Raw genomic sequence first — 18431 nt, forward strand, 5'->3', positions numbered from 1 at the left:
GTAATTTTATGCTTTGATAAAAAATACTGTTTTGTCGGTTTATAATTAGTTACCGTAGTTGCATTTCAAAATAGCTAAAATATTTGTATTTTTTGATGTAGGATTAAACTTGTAGGATTAAACTGCTCTGAGAAATGGAAAAGGGCCTCGGCTATTGAGGATGGCGCAGAAAGCCATCGCTATTTCCTAACCGAATGCCGGCGGCATTACGGACCAAAAAGTGCATCCGAAGAACGTTCGGACTCACGAAAATTGAGAAGACCCTTCATCGCTGCAATGTGGTTTTGTTCGAGAAATATCGCACGTATATGAAACAACAAATAACACTAGTGATAAAGTCAATGACGAGGGAGAATAAAAAGTAACAACAAATAGATACAGAGCTTAGATAGTCTGTAAATTGATTATCTCTTCACAGATCGATGGTATATAGTATCCTTATTAATCAAGGGTTTGTGCTCTTTCATGTGGATGTGTCACAGCATATCCTGTATATAAACGTAACATATGTCATATTTGGGATTCTAGTACTTTTATGCTTGAGACCCATACATGATTAAAACCCGCACCCGTAGACGCCAGGTCAGACGCCTAACCCGCTCTGCTACCGGGACTTCTTCAAAATAAAGTTTCTCACTATTTGTTTGTATTCACGTGTAGCTTGTTAACGATGTAAAAATCTATATCGGAAAGTCGATCTATGTAATAAACAAGACGCTCTAATCCATAGAGTTGTATGTTTCATTTTTGTCTCGCTCACATTAAACAAGTAGATCTATACATGAATCGAAATGTTTTCTTATTATAAAAATGAAGCATGATTCTCCTGTTCTCCTGTGCTGTTTTCCTGTGTGGATGTTTTGTTAACCTGTATTCTGTTTGGCGTGTATAATAAGCACATATACACGCAGCACTGTAAATGCCTCCATCAACTATACGAGGATTACTAAAGCAATGCATTGTGCTGCATTGTTTGAATACCCTAGACCATCTAGGACGTGTACCAAACTGAATATGTCAAACATGACAACTTTTCAAGAACTGGAAAATATCACCACGTACCATGTAACAAAGCAATATAATTTTATTTATCAATACATTCTTTGTGGTCTTGTTCCATGATTCTTTAGCGATCTTCTGAATGAACTTAATTTTACTTGCAGAGATGATCTATAGGCTTGACAAAATGCCCTCTGGATTGACATGAATGGGGTTTTTTCACAATGAGTTGTCCCGTTATCTGTAAACCAAAAGACATCAACCATTTAATATTCCTAAGATAGTTCATCGAAAATTAATAAATCCTAAAACATGCTAATGCTTCCAGACTGGGGGAGGAAGCCCGATTGCTGAGCAGAAAAAATCCAACATTACTGCAAGGTGTTTTACACAAATAAACGTTTAGGCTCGAAATATCTAATGGCCGATCGCTGATGAAAACAGTGTGACAAATAGAATATGACTATCGATTGGTTATATAGAAAGAGATTTTTGAAGAACCGAAAAAAATGTAACAAAACACAAACTTCCAATATAAGACGTTACTAAGTGATACGATTCGTTTAGAGAACTTGTAAACTGATCTGGAATATACGCATGCCAAGAAAAGCAATACGAGGGTTGATTTTATGTCACGATTATCATGATTTGAGGGTCATGTCATCACAGAGTTTAATGTGTACACAACTGTCATATATGATGACATCTCAGTTGTGAAGATGACCATGCTGACCTATGGACTTTCTGGTCTGGACTCGACTGTTTACAGACTATCACCACATAATGTCGTTTAGCGACATGTAGAAGTTGCTTATATGTCTAAGACAATTTATGGATAAATCTTCTTTGTAACGATATGAAACACAACGTTTCGGGGTCATTTCAGACCCCTTCATCGGATGAACTCATTCCAGAAATGAAATGAAATGACCCCGAAACGTTGTGTTTCAAAGAGTTATATGAAGATTTATCCACAAAAGATCTTGTCATCGCCATATAGTTGGAATATTGCTGTCTGCTGCGTTATAGAAGCAAAGAATATAGTGGGTGTTCTGACAACGCAAATCATTAATCGAATTGGAGGAGTGTTTGAAATGTTGTCTTGAGATATGACACATTTCTCTATTGAAGTGTAAAATCATATCTTTAGGGTCACTATGTCCAACACTTGGTTCTAAACGTTGAGCAGTCCTCAACTTTGCATTCTAAACAAGAGGGAGCTTTTTCATTTCCAAATTCGACAATTTAAAAAAATCGATGAAATCATCAGTACCTAAGGCCTAAGAATCACAGAATTCAACAACGTTCCAACGACGTTCATTTTCTGTGTATCCAAAAGTGTAAATATATGAATGATTGCGTCTGTTTGGGAGATGGCAGATAAATATTCACATTGTCGCGATAAAATGGTACTGTACTCAATATTACAGACGTTAAAGTTCCGTCTTTTTTGATGAATAATTCACTCATATATTTTTATTACCCCGTTCATATCCTGTCAGGATGTCTCAAATACGCCTCGAATGAGGCGGAATGTATCTCAATTGCTGCAGGATTTCAGGTGGAATAGTCTCCAAATATATCGGAATATTTCCATTGATGCTGGAATGCAGCTCGAATGTACCTTAAATGCACCCGAATACAGTCAGAATGTCCCAAATACAGTCAGAATGTCCCGAATGCAGTCAGAACGTCCGGAATACAGTCAGAACGTCCCGAATGCTCTTCAAATGAGCCCTGACGTCATCAGAACACTACCGAATCGCATACAAACGTGTCATTGAAACGTCAGATGGCATGTGGGCGTCGTATTCTTACAAAACTTGAAATATTGTTGTTTTGACATTCTCTCCCGAATGCAACTGGAAAATATTTTTTCTTCTGCTGATTCTCTTTCATTTCTGTCAAATCGGAATAAGTGTGAAGAGGTTTTAATACATCTGCATAGTTTCAGCAAAGTAACGCTTATATAATTATAAGCAGAACATACATGTTTCAACACAAAGAACAGAAAATGCCTCTTCAATCTTTCTGAGTATCCATAAATGTTCTTGCGTTTACGACTGCGCGTATTTGGGAGGTGACATTTATTATTGTACAAACATGAACTACTATTAGTGTACTCAGTTAAAATAAAGACGCTGTTCAAACATTAAAGTTCCATCTGTTTATTTGAACAGTACCGTGAGGGTTGTCTTGTGAGATAGTTGTTATGTTGTAGATTCATTCATGTAATCCTCCCGGCTTTGAGGTCGCCATTCATCATCTGGCCTCAAGGCAAGTCGTACACTCTGTCAACGAAAGGGAATTGTATCACTCAACAGCATATCTTTCCCTCAGCCCATGCAGGCAAATTGTCCACTTTGACGTTTTGGTACGTTGCAAATACGGACGATGTCCACATTTTTTTTAAAATCTTGCCAGTCACATCAGAATCAAAAGGGATGGGGAATTTAATGGAAAATGGTTTCATTGGCCATGCGACAAAGTACAAGATATGGCTTGGATTTGTATGACCCTGGGTGCATTGCAATAAATACCCATGGGTATAGCTGCTGTGGCTAATGCGACATCGTCTCATACAGACCTCTTCAAATCTGGACAGCTCAGACAGCGCGAGTAGGTGTAATCGACAGTAGGCGTAATTTGACATAAGTTATTGATTCCTACTTAGGTGTCCCACTTCTTTTGCATCAGATCACGGATATACTATCGAATAAGAACTTTGCACTCAGAGTGTGCAATAAGAAGTGGTGTCACAGATTTGTGAAGGGCCCCCTTAGTAGCAATCTCAGCCATTGTGTTACCCAGAGATTCCAACATGGCTGGGTAACTAACAGAGGACGATGTCTTATTGGCCAGTAGCAAGCTCATCATATAATTCAAGAATTTCAATTAAAGTGTTTGGAAGAGGTGAAGGTCCGTGATAGAATAGGCCTTCATATTTTTCACTTTTCTGAACCCCTGAGGATGCGTTTAGTTGTTGATGTAACACAGATATCCCTGGGCAGCAGCCAAACTGACAATAGACATTGTCGGAACTGATGGTTGCCTTGAAACATCCTGGAGATAAACACTGAATGTGATATGTTAAACAGTTCCTGTCAGTTGGAACCCGTGAAGGTCCTGGGGTAGATTAGGCCTGCAGCAACCCATGCTTGCCATTAAAGGCGACTATGCTTGTCGTAAGAGGCGACTAACAGAATCGGGTGGTCATGCTCTCTGACTTGGTTGACGCATGTCATCGATTCCCAATTGTGCAGATCGATGCTCATGCTTTTGATTGCTGGATTGCCAGACCAAGCTCGATTATTTACAGACCGCTGCCTTATAGCTGTAATATTGCTGAGTACGGCGTAACAATTAACTCACTCACTCATTAACTCACTCAGTTACTCTTAAAACTTGAACGTAAAGGTTCTCCAAACAACAGCCATGGGAACCAGCAAAGGACATCTCCTGGCAAGGGGTAGGACGGTATAGTTACTTCCACTGCGTGTTCTTCATTTCATGTTAAGACTGCGATGCAATGTTGATGTTAATACTATTATTTAAAACAATTCGATACAGTTACAAGCGTGTTTTACCTTCTTCAGAGAATTGGTCGCTATGTGCTTCCTGACAGTGATGACCATATAGATGGGCATCGGTAGAAGGGGCAGCACTGCTATGAACCAGCCGACTGTAGAGGCGTAGCTGGGATACTCGTACGTGCCATAGGTTGGCGGTTCATAGCGGAGGAGCGCCAAGATGAAAGTTATCTGGATGTGAAACATTTATATCATAATCGTACTAAGAAAAGGTACATGCTTGCATAATTAGTGTTTAACATTTCCTGACACATGTTTATACACATAAAGATACACCTTGAATGCCCGTTGTTACTCGTATGTTCAAAAGACATTTTACTTTAAACTGGTTCCCGTCGATGAAGAATATGCTCACCTTTCACTGAAGTACCTATATGATTAGTATCTCATCTGAAAACGTTCACATAGCATGTACTCTAATTCGTGATGATGATTGTTTTTGAGACCCGAGAGGGTACGGGGTAGAATAGGCCTTCAGCAACCTAGGCTTGCCATAAAAGGCGACTATGTTTGTCGTAAGAGGCAACTAACAAGGTCGCATGGTCAGACTCGCTGACTTGGTTGACATGTCATCGGTTCCCAATTCCGCAGATCGGTGCTCATGCTGTTGATCACTGGATTATCTGCTCCAGACTCGATTATTTACAGATCGCCGCCATATAGAGGGGATATTGCGGCGCAAAACTAAACTCACCCACTTGCTTATGTTTGAACAATGTCATGAAGAAGTTTATTCGGTGTAATGGCCACAGATTCAAGAACACTTAGTAACAGACTGTACATACATACAGGTGGTTGGAAACACACTCAGACGTGTCATACTCTATCAAAATACGGAGGAACTTCTTGCTCATGTTTTGTAAACTTACTCAAGTAATATCATATTTCTATGTGAGACTTGAGTGCCACCGCTGTATCGTTCATACTTACTATCAAGATTGTCGGCGTTACCAAGGCCCAGAGGATCTTTACGGTCTTCGGCAGCGGCTTGCCAATCATCATCTCCACGTCTTTACTGACTCGTTTTAAACCTGACAGAACATATGTTTACACTGATTAGGAACATTGTAAAGTCGCCTTCGTTACTGATTATTTTGTGCGATTAATGTGTGAACTCATTATGACTATAATACTACCTGTTGTGCACGGTTCTCTATGCCATGGATATAAAATCAAAGAAATCTATTTGTCCTGCTTGTAAATAAATTTTACAATAAAATTTCTCTTGAACACGTGTCTGGTAGACAAATTTCTTTCTAGCAACTTGCTCAAAGATGATAAAATACAAAGAATGAGTTTCACAATTCCATCAGTTTTGTCAAATCGTTTATTTCCAAACCCAATATGCTCTGTATAGCTACGCACCTTTTCATGTGTACATTGACAAGAAATGGCCTGCTTAGCTATTGTTTATGAGGAATTCTTGAATCCAAATGAACTAGTAAATATACGCACCATATATCCACGACACGACTATGCACTCCATTGTACTTATCACCATGGGCCCTAGAGACAACAAATACCAGTCGACCAACTGAAACATGTACGGCCCTCCCTGCAACAGGAAGTCAGCATGTCCATATCGTCCTTCAGACAATATACCATTTTCACACTCTTGGGTACGTGCTCCAACTTCTGCTGTTAAAACAACTACTACTAATTTTGCCGTTCACATTACCGTTAACAGTGCTACAACTAGCACCACCATCTTGCCTGAAAATACCACTAGCTCTGACACAGATCCTGATGGAAAACCAATAAACTAACTTGTTTGTACTACTGAATTGGGTAAGCATAGTGACCTGGGTACAGAATATGATTCCAGTCAGAAATACTGTCAGGCAACATCCGCCTGTAAGGAACACCCTCCTCTTGCTCAGCTGCCGCGGATACTGGTCAATCAGGGCAGTAATAATGACCTCAGTGCTCAGGAACTGGAAGGACAACAGTTGACGTTATCTCGGTGCAAACCAGTAATATGTTCATAAACTATCTTTATTCTGAATTTCGTTGTTAATGTTAAGACTTTGCGCTTGAAATGTCGTTTAACATATCCTTCAGACAGACACATTCCATAAATTGCATTGCTGCTTGCAGATAATATGCTAAACATGGAAGCACGCGACCATCAGCTATTGTCTGTGTGTTTGTACTCCACGCTCAACTTGAGATTGAGTTTTGGAGAAAACGATAATTTTATGAACTTGTTCAGGCTATGTCTACTAAAGTGTGCGATATCCGTTCTGAGTTTGGTACTGTTTGCTGTCAGCACTGCACAGGATGCGCACTTTTGCACACGTGAAGGTGCCATTAAAATAATCGAATATGAACCATTGGTCCGGTTTTAAATACGACGACATGCCCATTTGGTAATGACCAGAACAAACTGCTCGAATCTAGACTATCCTATCCCATAGACCAGCAATAGTGTGCCAGTTTTATTTGGACCAAGTTTCTTTCTGAGCTGTCATGATGCTTTAGAAAATTGCATTGAATACTTCATATTGTACCTGTGAATCCAAACCAACCATGAGCAACATCAGAAAGAACAAGAATGACCACAGCTGTGGGAACGGGAGTTGTGCAAGGGCGTCTGGATAGGTCACAAATCCCAATCCTGGACCTTCAGTAGGAACGTATTATGCATATAAGGATCTCATATAACACTGCATGGTATTGTCAAATATGTATTATTTATACTCAAGATATGACTGGTTCCATTTTACATTCGGGCCAGCCTTACCCACAACCTTGTAAAAACTGTGAGCTTTGCCTGTATTTCACATCCAAGCTATATCGTGTGCCTATGGTTTTCCTTTCCTTTTTTAAAAAAATTATATATATTTATATAGCGCCAATATCCAACTCCTGCAGCCACAAGGCGCACCGAGGTAATGTGGCTGTCACATCCTTACGAGGTACCCATTCAAAGCTGGGTGGACTGGGACACATGGTCACAGCATTTTGTCCACATTTACTGCACGTTGCTGTACTCGCAACTAGGTGTTTGCACATATTCGTGTGGCCACCATCTGGTCATATACCAACAGATTCGTGGTTGTAGTCTAAGGTTTTAACACCCGGTCACAGGTGGGCTCAATCCCATCAATCCCATCATTTCAAGCTGGCTGGCTCACTAGTCTGACCACCCACTATGCCCCTGTTGTTAATCGACAGAAGATAATTTTGCCAAAACGTGTAAATCATGCTTCAGGTGCATTGTTGATCTGTTATCAGTCAATAGCAATAAAATAGCCAGTGCTCTTCCACTGATTTACCCACCTGAATATACAAAAGTAGATGCCAGTGAGACCACTTCAGGTGCATTGCATTTAGATTCATTCATCAAAAGGTTCAGAGTGCCAAAACTATGTCAAAACTATGTCATTCAGACGAATGACTTCGGTTTTACTTTTTTGTCAATAGTCCAACACCTACAACCTGGATTAAGGCTAAAGCATTCAAGGTGTCAGTAAAGCTTTCTAAGATGTTTTATAGTGGATTTCTAACAGCTTGCAGCAGTCAAAAAGTAATGTCAGATTCATTTCCCAATTTTGACTGGTACCATACGCTACTGTATGTATACTGTATGCTGTGAACAATTGACTAGCCTCGCACCTGTTTATGGTGGGTGCCACTGGTGGGGCAAGGTATGCCCACATCGTCGCGAACATCGAATATCAACAGTATTTGATAGTGATTCATAAACACATGCTCAGAAAACGTTTCGGAATGTCGCAAACATCGACGCTGCCTAAAGCAGCGATTTACAATGGATAGTTAAAGGGTTTGATTTCTTACATATATACAGTAAGTGGACAATCAAACCTTTGGAAAATCTAAAATACAAGCCGTAAGGGAAGAGTCGATCCACGATTGTGTTTCTTTAATACAAAAAGACCCAGGTTACCTTCCACCTGCGACAAGAGTTTCAATTATTCTTCATTTCTTTAATCCTATTTCATATTAATGAAAAATAAACGAAACAAATAACCTACCCCCTGTCACAACACTTTCAATTATTCTTCATTTCTTTAATCCTATTTCATATTAATGAAAAATAAACGAAACAAATAACCTACCCCCTGTCACAACACTTTCAATTGGGACACCCGTTTTCTGGGACATGACCCCGAGAGCAGCAAACGTCACAAAGCCACAAAAGATACTGGTTCCTTCGGAGATAATCGTCAATATTATACTATCTCTGTGAAAAGAAATGCACAGTATTCTGTTATCAATTGTGTCACTTTCTAATGGTTTCACAGGTTCAGTGAAAATCGTCGGACTTTCTGGAATATTATTACAGTCAATAATATTACTTTGAGAAAGTTTCCTGGACATTGCAATGATGAAGAAACGTGTAGGTCCTAAGTGGTTGTGAGTAAAACACGCAGAAGTAATCACCAACCCTGTTGTCTTTATGAATTAGTCATGTGAGGTCACATTTTGATACTGATGTGTTCATAACTCACCGTAGACACGGTTCATGGAAGTTGTTGTAGCTGGCAGCAGTACCAATCATTCCAAAGCCAACACCCAGTGAATAGAACACTTGCAGACATGCTTCCAGCCACACCTACGTCAGATGGTAGCGGTACGTCATCGTCAAACAGAATTATTTGTACTTCATTGTTTCTATCAATATCCGTTACTATATTTAATCAGGGAGTTGATATTGAATAATATTTTTATCACATGGCTAAATAGTGAATGCCAGTCCCGTTCGGACTCAGAATTGAAATCATTTTGCATTGATTTTATGGATGTCGTCATAAATGCACTGGTTAAAAAATTTGGCGATGTTAGCTTTGACCCTCACTCTTGTGAATAGTATTGGTTGTCACACTTGATCTGCTCTTAAAATCACTTGTAGACAAATTTATTACTCGCCCGTTGAGGATACCACAGTGTAATATTTTTACGGCAATATTGCACTAGTGTAATACCGCTTGACGTATGACGCCAAAATGGTTCAAAGTTGTAACGTCACAATGCTAATGCCGATTTTGCAATTTTACTAGACCTTGCTTGACTCGAGGAAAGGTGAGAGTCCTCACACTGTAGGCAATTTTGCCGCAGTTTCTGTCAATTTATGTTGGCGAGTAATAAACAGAATACTAAATTCGCTTCCGTGAAATACCATTTTCATCAAACTCGTTAAAGATTTAGTATCAAACTCGCTTTCGCTCGTTTGATGCCAAATCATTGACTCGTTTAATAAAAATGGTATTACACGGAAGGTTGTTTAGTATCCTCTATGTATTACACGGAAGGTCCTTTAGTATCCTCTATGTATTACACGGAAGGTCCTTTAGTATCCTCTATGTATTACACGGAAGGTCGTTTAGTATCCTCTATGTATTACACGGAAGGTCGTTTGGTATCCTCTATGTATTACACGGAAGGTCTTTTAGTATCCTCTATGTATTACACGGAAGGTCGTTTAGTATCCTCTATGTATTACACGGAAGGTCCTTTAGTATCCTCTATGTATTACACGGAAGGTCGTTTAGTATCCTCTATGTATTACACGGAAGGTCGTTTAGTATCCTCTATGTATTACACGGAAGGTTGTTTAGTATCCTCTATGTATTACACGGAAGGTCGTTTGGTATCCTCTATGTATTACACGGAAGGTCGTTTAGTATCCTCTATGTATTACACGGAAGGTCGTTTAGTATCCTCTATGTATTACACGGAAGGTCGTTTAGTATCCTCTATGTATTACACGGAAGGTTGTTTAGTATCCTCTATGTATTACACGGAAGGTCGTTTAGTATCCTCTATGTATTACACGGAAGGTCGTTTAGTATCCTCTATGTATTACACGGAAGGTCGTTTAGTATCCTCTATGTATTACACGGAAGGTTGTTTAGTATCCTCTATGTATTACACGGAAGGTCGTTTAGTATCCTCTGTGTATGCCTCACGTGATTTATGATTACATTTAGAATTTCGTGAACTGAAACACACCTGTATATCAAGTAGTTTGTTGAAGTCAGGTACGAAGAAGTAATACACGCCATTTAGAGCACCTGGCTGCAGCAGTGTTGTGATGCAGATGGAGATGAGGAGGATGTACGGCAGCAGCGCAGTCACGTACACAGCCTGCAGGGAGGAAAACCACGAGTTATCATTCATAGCCTTGGTGAAGGTATTGTTACGGTTAATAATATGCCGTGACAAAAGGTATAAGAAATCCCCTCAGAACCAGCAAAATATAACACACTGGGAAGTCTAAAATTTTCATATTTTGTATTGATCTAAAACAAAGGCAAGATACAAAGATTCACTATAGAGGTTTCATGTACAATGCAACTGAGTCAAATCTAAAGTAATTGGTTTGAGAGTGAGAAACAGTTATACTGAATGTTACACAGCGAGGTGTCAGGCAGCGGTTATGTAGGTCAAGCATTGACGGAGAGGCAGGCTGACTGGTGCATTCCATTTATCCGTGTGTCGTGCGTGTGTAATACGACCAGCTTTTATATACACAGTCACTCTCTAACACTGTGACCCAACAATAATTATCACTTATTCAGTAATACAATTTACAGAAAATACATTCTCGTAGCAGTATCAATGCATCTAAAGATGTTAGTAGCAACGACATGAAGAATTTCTGTTAACATTACCTTACCAGCAGACTTGACTCCACGAATAAGACATATAAAGATTACTACACTTGAAAACAAGAGACATCCAGCAATGTGCCACTGTACAGACCCTACGTCCTCCAAGCCTGTTGAGACTCCCAAGACATTGTAGCTGAAAGAATTACACAGGATAGGTTAGGTGTCAGCTACAGGCCGTGGAACTGTAGGCTGTGGGCTATACATGAACCGGTTTGGACTGGACAAAAATAATATGAGCACCCACCCCGATGGATATGTTGGTCTTTGCGTAACCTTAATCAAACAGTTATATACATTGATTTACCTGCATTAGGTATGTGGATTGGGATTGGGATGTTTCGCTTATATTTGAACCGTGAGCACCATGTTGATACACCCTTTATACGGGAAACGCATTTTGACAAAGCTTGTCCTAACAAAATTATTATGAAAATGTATCGTACTGCCAAAACTCCTCCGCAGGTGTGTGGCCTAGGGTCACGTTTTCCCACTTTTCGGATTTGGAGATGGTATATGACGTATTCCCCGCAACTGCTGTGTTGTTACTGCCATACGTTGTATTCATGTAGTCAATGCACATGTCTGTGTTCCAGCTGTTGCCGCAAGTTGTCCAGGGCAGGACGCTGGAGCAGCACTTCACCATGTAGTAGACGGGCCAGGCCAGATACAGATTGTAATAGGGCATGTATGTGAATGCAACCACAACAGCGCCAACACCAACTCCTGGTAGGCAATACAAAACACACTGATGCACCTTCATCAAGAACAATATATAACCTTACTGATCCTGAACTTGGATTTTGGTAGGGAAAATACAAAGGTGCAAAATATGCATGTAAGTAGTGGAAGTGTTTTTAGTCAGATTTTGAGGTAGTGAAAAAGGAAGATGTGGAATTTGAAATACTGATTGATTTTTCGATTTATTAGGTGACTGAATAATTTACACTACCAACCCAGTTTTATTTTAACACCAAGCAATGTCTGATTGATGTGGGAGAAAAACCCGAAGTACTGCAGGTGTTAATGCTTACAATCTGGTTAAAATATCCAGGAGGACCGTTCACTGATGTTTAAGGGCAGTTGGACTGAGCTGTAGGCGACCTGCAGTTCGTCCACCACTAACACCACATAACGGCGAGTTTGAGCTAGTATCAACAAGTTTCCGTGAGGTCTACCTAGATGAGAGCAGATTCAATTTGTTCTTACATGATGTATTGCCAAAAAAGAGGGCGAATCACAGATGCAACTCTGGCCACGCGAAAACAATTGGCTAGGCGTCAATTATGGTTTGGCCAGGTATAGCTCCTAGTGGATATACTCCAATGCACGTGGTCTTACAGGACAGCGTATCAGGATGAGATTCTGGGTCCTAGAGCAGTGTCATTCCTGCAAATTCCTACAAGTGGTTTTCACGGCCGACCCTCCTTAGGGCTTTCCGAACTTTGAACTTGTCATGTCGTGTCTGTATGTCACATTTTTGAGAAACCTGTCTTTAGTATGCATGTGCTGTATATATCACTTGACCCTTTATAAATGACGCCTAGTACTATAAACATATTTCTCATCAATGTCAAATTAGTTTTATATTTATACCGCCAATGGACAGTAAACAACCGATAGTAAGCGAACACATCAGAAAGACACATTTCAAACACAAAGATAACCTGATAGAAGTCATTATATAAACCTGACATGTCATCAATACATACTATATGCAATGGTATTGTTCAGAATAAAAAGACTTTGCTGCCACTGACCTTTAAACATGGGACAGAAGCTCCAGACTTGTTTGGCAGCCTTTCCTGAGAACTGTGACATAGTCGCCTCCACGAAGAATGATGGGAACCCAGCGATGGCCAGGACCAATACAAATGGGATGAGGAAAGCGCCTATGGGTAGATGTATTCACGTGTTCATGTAATCACTGTGATTCAAAGGGTAATCTTGAAAACATACCGAAAACAGAAACAACACACCTTTTTTAAGATGTTGTCCCTCCTCACAAACCAAATAAACAACAAAGAGTTATGTTACAAATAAGGGGCATATGTGCCAGGGGTGTGAACCGTGTTGCAATTCTCTGTGCAGAGTTGCCTTATTTGAGCACACTGGATTGTGGGTTCATTTTTCAACCATGCATTCAGTTTAGATACGTCGGGAACGATGTTAAAAGTGACATCAATCACAATTAACTCACTCCTCTGCCGAAGTCACCATTATACTTGACACCTCTATGGTATCTACCAGGAGGTGACTTTCAGTTACTGGTGTAATCTCAAATTAAGCACATCAAAGATATTGATTAATGGAAATTGCTAAGAATATTCAAGAACGACTGATTAAACACATGTTGTTCTCCAGTGACCCTTTGCATTCCCCTCAGGTAAAACAAGAAGTGTTTGAGATCTCATCTTAGCGGTCACATTTATCATAGAGTTTTCCATCCTTCAAGATGCAGATGGAGCAGTGATAACGTGAGACTGTAAATCCTGAAACTATTCAGCTTCGTAAAAGTGGATATTTATTGGATTGTGTGTTTGTGTCGAATCGTTTATAGATTATACAGGCATCACAATTTGCTGTCTCCAGAAAATAATAAGATAACATAATAAAATAATAATACAATTACATATATAGTCTTACCTCCACCGTTTCTGTTGCAGATGTAGGGGAACCTTAGTAGGTTTCCTAATGCAACACAGTAGCCAACCATTGTCAGCATGTAGTCCAGATGTCGGCTCCACGAGTCTCTCTGTGGTGTAGGTTCACGTCCATTTCCTCCTTTACAATGTAACTCTGTCATGGGAACCCCTACTTCACTGTCGTCTTTGCTCGTCATTGTCGGTACTAGATGTTCAACCTGTGAGGTAATTTAACAATATAGAAATTAGTCTGCACAGGGACAGAAGGAAGACGATTTAAATACCACCAAATACAAACAGTGTTAGTAATGAGCCACTCCCACCTATGACATTACTCATAGTCAAATAATCCCCCACCCATGGTCGATAAAAAGAGGAAACGGCGTTGACAATCATTTGATGTCTCCCAATTTTTATATATTAAAATGTAGTACGTTTGGATAGACCACGTGGGGTCGGTGGTGATTGATTAAACAGTTTATAAGAATCATATTTATGCTAAGGCAGCCCATTCATTCAGCAGCCACTGTTTTTCGACATGACACCAAGAAAGGTATACAAGTAGCTGTCACCAAAGTTGCTGAAACTTCCATTTTTTTACCATGACTGTTTTTTATCCTGAAAGTTGCCGATCCTCCATTTTCATCTGAGATGAAAGTATAACTGTGAAGGTTGTTCTGAATATTTATTCACAAAGGATAACTATTTCAAGGTTTCATGAATGAGATTTCAAGGTTTCATGAATGAATGATCATTTTGGCATCAGGTTGTAATCAGTAATGGCATTTAAAAAAAGTGATTTAATCAATATATTTTCACAAGAATTTAAATAAGCAAATAAATATTTAATTTTGACGAATGAACAAATAACTTTGATTGTAAGTGGCTGTACCTTGAAAAGGGACTCATGAAAGGTAACATATTTGGTCTCCGTAGATACGTAACTCCCTTGATTCGGTTATCCTCTGTGGCTTTAATTGTATCATCCCTGTTAATTTGAACTGTTTGGCTTCTCTGTCTACAAATCACCGGTAGCCAGACAGTTGGTGTAAATCCAACTGACATACCATACACGTAGTAGAAATACCCGAATTTGGCTTCTAGTGATGCATAGCTCTGTTTAATATTGTAGTCACATTTTCATACTAACGTGAATGTTTTAGACCTATATCTATGGATATGTGTTTTGTTGACAGGTTTATTTTGATATGTAATGTTTGAACAAAGCATGACTGAAATACTGCCAACATGACAGAAATTTGACTCACTGACTATTATGGTTTTCTGTTCATCGCCTGGCCATTGTGTGTCCTCCTAATGATCCCCAATCCTAGTTTAATTAAGTTTGTCAGTCCCGTAACCATATTGTGTATACTACTCAAGCTGGCTATCCGAACAGCTGTCACTCTCAGTGATTGTGAAGTGGCTAGAGATATTAAGTTCTTAAGCGAGATGGAGTTCAATCTGTTGACTGGCTTGTTGAAGGCGTCACCATGTCTCGTCTGGCCGATGGTACCACCTTGTCAGAGGTACGACTAGCCATTCTAATCTGACAAAACCTCTTGGCGGCCCACAGTGCAAGTTCATTTCATTGTCTTTGATGTCCACTTTATTTATGTTGTAGAGTTTGGATCGACCATGTCAGATCAAGTTCTTGTTTCTGAGTGTGCCCCTAGTGTATTCCTGACCATGTCCTGGTCGGGTATATTTTTCTCTTTTCTGTTACGTGGGGTCACCGATTTGAGTACAATGGCTGCGATCAGATTCAGCTGCACAGCGCCTGACCCACACAGCAGTTGTGAAATGGCAGTCATGAACTTGTGCCAGGTCAGTGGACTGCTCTTGTATATGCATTTCGATACGAGAACCACTTGATTTGAATCTTTTGTGGTTAAAGGGGCCGCCTGCCTGCCTCTTTGTGGTGGCTGGCGACGTCCACTACGGTCAGGGCGTACTTGTAGGTTTTGTGTCTCACTCTGTCGTGTGGTAGAAACAGGAGGTCAGCTTGGTGCATGCGTCTGGGCGTTAACACATCGAACTTTCTCCTCGGTCTTGTAGATCAGGTTCACAGGGCTGGTTTTAGAACCATACTTTGGCAGCGTCTTTTTGTAATCTATGTTAGATTGAGTCAGTTTTAGAGAAGTACTGCAACACATCAAGAAAGCATAGGACGGACTAGACACAATATTATCCACGATGAATGAACCCCCCATACAGCATTCATGAAGGGTTAGACACAGCCCTACAAATGATGCACTGAACGCAGATTAATTCCATCGTTAAACTGAATTAGCTTGACGGCCATATCACTTACGAGAAAGCAAAACTGAAAGAAGAAGATGATAATGAGATCAGCAGACGTCGTATCAAGGGAAAGATTATACAACTTGCAAGAGAAAAAACTGGCTCGAATGTAAGCAGATACCAAATCGCATGCGAAAACCTATACACAAAAAGTCCTCAACAAAGAACCCAAGTTGGCTAACGGGGTGCAAACTGAGAGCAAGGCATCACCACTGTCATCGTTGTGACGGCAGTGGGCTTCATCCTATCGACCCAGGTCATCTCCCTGACAGGTGGTGGAGCATTGACACCACCACACGAAGTTGGCGACACCAGAGACATCGCTCTGCAACGCCCTGGCAAAACCTGCCAGAACACCTGCCAAAATTCTTCCGGGCATCCAAGACAGCATCGTCTTGTGACTGCTGGGTAGTTTACGAAAATAGCCAGGACATTTGTCTGGCGGGTCTGGTGTGCATTGCTGCCAAAGATGTTTTAGCCAAATTGGGGACAACCGACTGCGATTCCACTGACCACCCTGTTGTTGCGCACCACACGGCAAAGTTAAACTAATTCTGCTACAAATGTACCAGGTTCAAAAACCAAGGAAGCACCGTTTTCGTTTTTGTTACCAGAAACCTATAATAGTTTTTGAAAGAGATTATAAATCCAACCTCCGAAATTGGAGCCACTCACATTTGGTCAGCTCAAAGTCATACTCTGCGATATCACCTACCATCCACGACGGACCAACATCATCAGTAGCAACAACAAGCTGTTGAAAAAAAAAAAAAAGCCTGAAAGTAAATAACCGACGACTACTACAGCATGTGTTCACCGGAGGATGAAGAATTCAACCCGTGGGAGCTGATGAAAAAAAATGAAACAGTTTGTGATACCAGCCGTTGGTGAGAACATTTGGGTCGTCGGAAATACCACGGCTAACTGTGCATACATCTCGATTAGCTGAGCATGATGGACAATGTTCAAGGTGAACAACCTTCTACACTGCTGAGAGTCATGTCATTTAAAACGGAAAGCTCCCAAAATGCCAGAACAAAATCTTTTTCATCATGGCAGTACAAGAAATACATCCGAGACAATAAATCAAGGAATTGAAAATACCAGTTTTTAGACATTACACGTAATCGGTTATATGTCAGTGACTCAATCTTCTGTTTCCCAAATGCCCAGGCAATTGAGAAAATCACCAACATAGTGATCTCCAGCTTCGAGGTCAAGCGGAATCAATGGTAAACTGTACGCCTCGTACCTGATTAACATTTACAAACGTATTGAAGTGCCCTCTTCAGGCGGATCTGGCGACAGCACCCTAGGTAGTTTCATCGACACGTATTGTGCAAAACACCATCTGGTCATCTACAAACGGATTCGTGGGTTCTTTTAAGTGCACAGGGTTGTGTATTGGACACTAGGGTTTGTGACAAGACTGAATGAGTCTGCACACAAAGTTGACACCTGGTAACAGGTGGGCTCGATCCCGACACCTCCAAGCTTGTTGGATTAGTAGCCAGGCGTGTATCTCGTAAAAACGCTCTCTCAAATGATTTATTACTTTTGAACAGACTCTCAATAGCCTGGGATGACAGACACATGCATCAACGCTATTGTATCATCATGCAGCCGGTATGAAAACCTGTCACAAAGATAGATGGGTCCGTGTTTTTTATAACAGGGCCCATTTATCTTGAGACTATTTACCTGCACGAATACAGACTTTCAATAGCCTGTGATGACAGACACATGCATCAACGCTATTGTATCATCATGCAGCCGGTATGAAAACCTTTCACAAAGATAGATGGGTCCGTGTTTTTATAACAGGGCCATTTATCTTGAGACTATTTACCTGCACGAATACATTAACTTTATCTTCCTCACATATGTCAACTGGAGATTGACGTGTATATATACACACTTTTGAACAGACTGCCAATAGGCTGGGATGACAGACACACGCATCAACGCTATTGTATAATCATGAAGCCGGTATGAAAACCCGTCACAAAGATAGATGGGTCCATGTTTTTATAACATTCATCTTGAGACTATTTACCTGCACGAAAACCTTAACTTTATCTTCCTCAAATATGTCAACTGGAGATCAACGTGTGTGTGTGTGTGTGTGTGTGTGTGTGTGTGTGTGTGTGTGTGTGTGTGTGTGTGTTTGTAGATGAATAGACAGCATTACATCATAGGGCTGTCAATACCACGGATGGTGCAGAAACCGCCCTGACGACAATCAGCATGGAACTAGG

The 18431-nt window shown here is 40.4% G+C and overlaps 1 protein-coding gene across 1 annotated transcript in view; it reads right to left on the minus strand.

The window, feature by feature from the left end:
* Positions 1-1066: 1066 nt before the first annotated feature.
* LOC137256199 (sodium-dependent proline transporter-like) overlaps positions 1067-18431 on the minus strand; it is a 37074-nt gene continuing 19709 nt past the window's right edge. Inside the window, exons 2-15 of the mRNA XM_067793916.1 lie at positions 13871-14087; positions 12985-13116; positions 11671-11950; positions 11228-11360; positions 10566-10700; positions 9065-9168; positions 8672-8796; positions 7100-7212; positions 6392-6523; positions 6045-6144; positions 5520-5620; positions 4587-4760; positions 3183-3290; positions 1067-1240 (exon numbers count right to left, since the gene is read on the minus strand). Coding sequence (XP_067650017.1) covers positions 3210-3290; positions 4587-4760; positions 5520-5620; positions 6045-6144; positions 6392-6523; positions 7100-7212; positions 8672-8796; positions 9065-9168; positions 10566-10700; positions 11228-11360; positions 11671-11950; positions 12985-13116; positions 13871-14066 — 1806 coding nt within the window. The 5' untranslated portion in view covers positions 14067-14087 and the 3' untranslated portion in view covers positions 1067-1240; positions 3183-3209. The remainder of the gene's footprint in view (positions 1241-3182; positions 3291-4586; positions 4761-5519; positions 5621-6044; positions 6145-6391; positions 6524-7099; positions 7213-8671; positions 8797-9064; positions 9169-10565; positions 10701-11227; positions 11361-11670; positions 11951-12984; positions 13117-13870; positions 14088-18431) is intronic.

This window comes from Haliotis asinina, chromosome 11, assembly GCF_037392515.1.
Source record: "Haliotis asinina isolate JCU_RB_2024 chromosome 11, JCU_Hal_asi_v2, whole genome shotgun sequence".
Lineage (NCBI taxonomy): Eukaryota > Metazoa > Mollusca > Gastropoda > Lepetellida > Haliotidae > Haliotis > Haliotis asinina.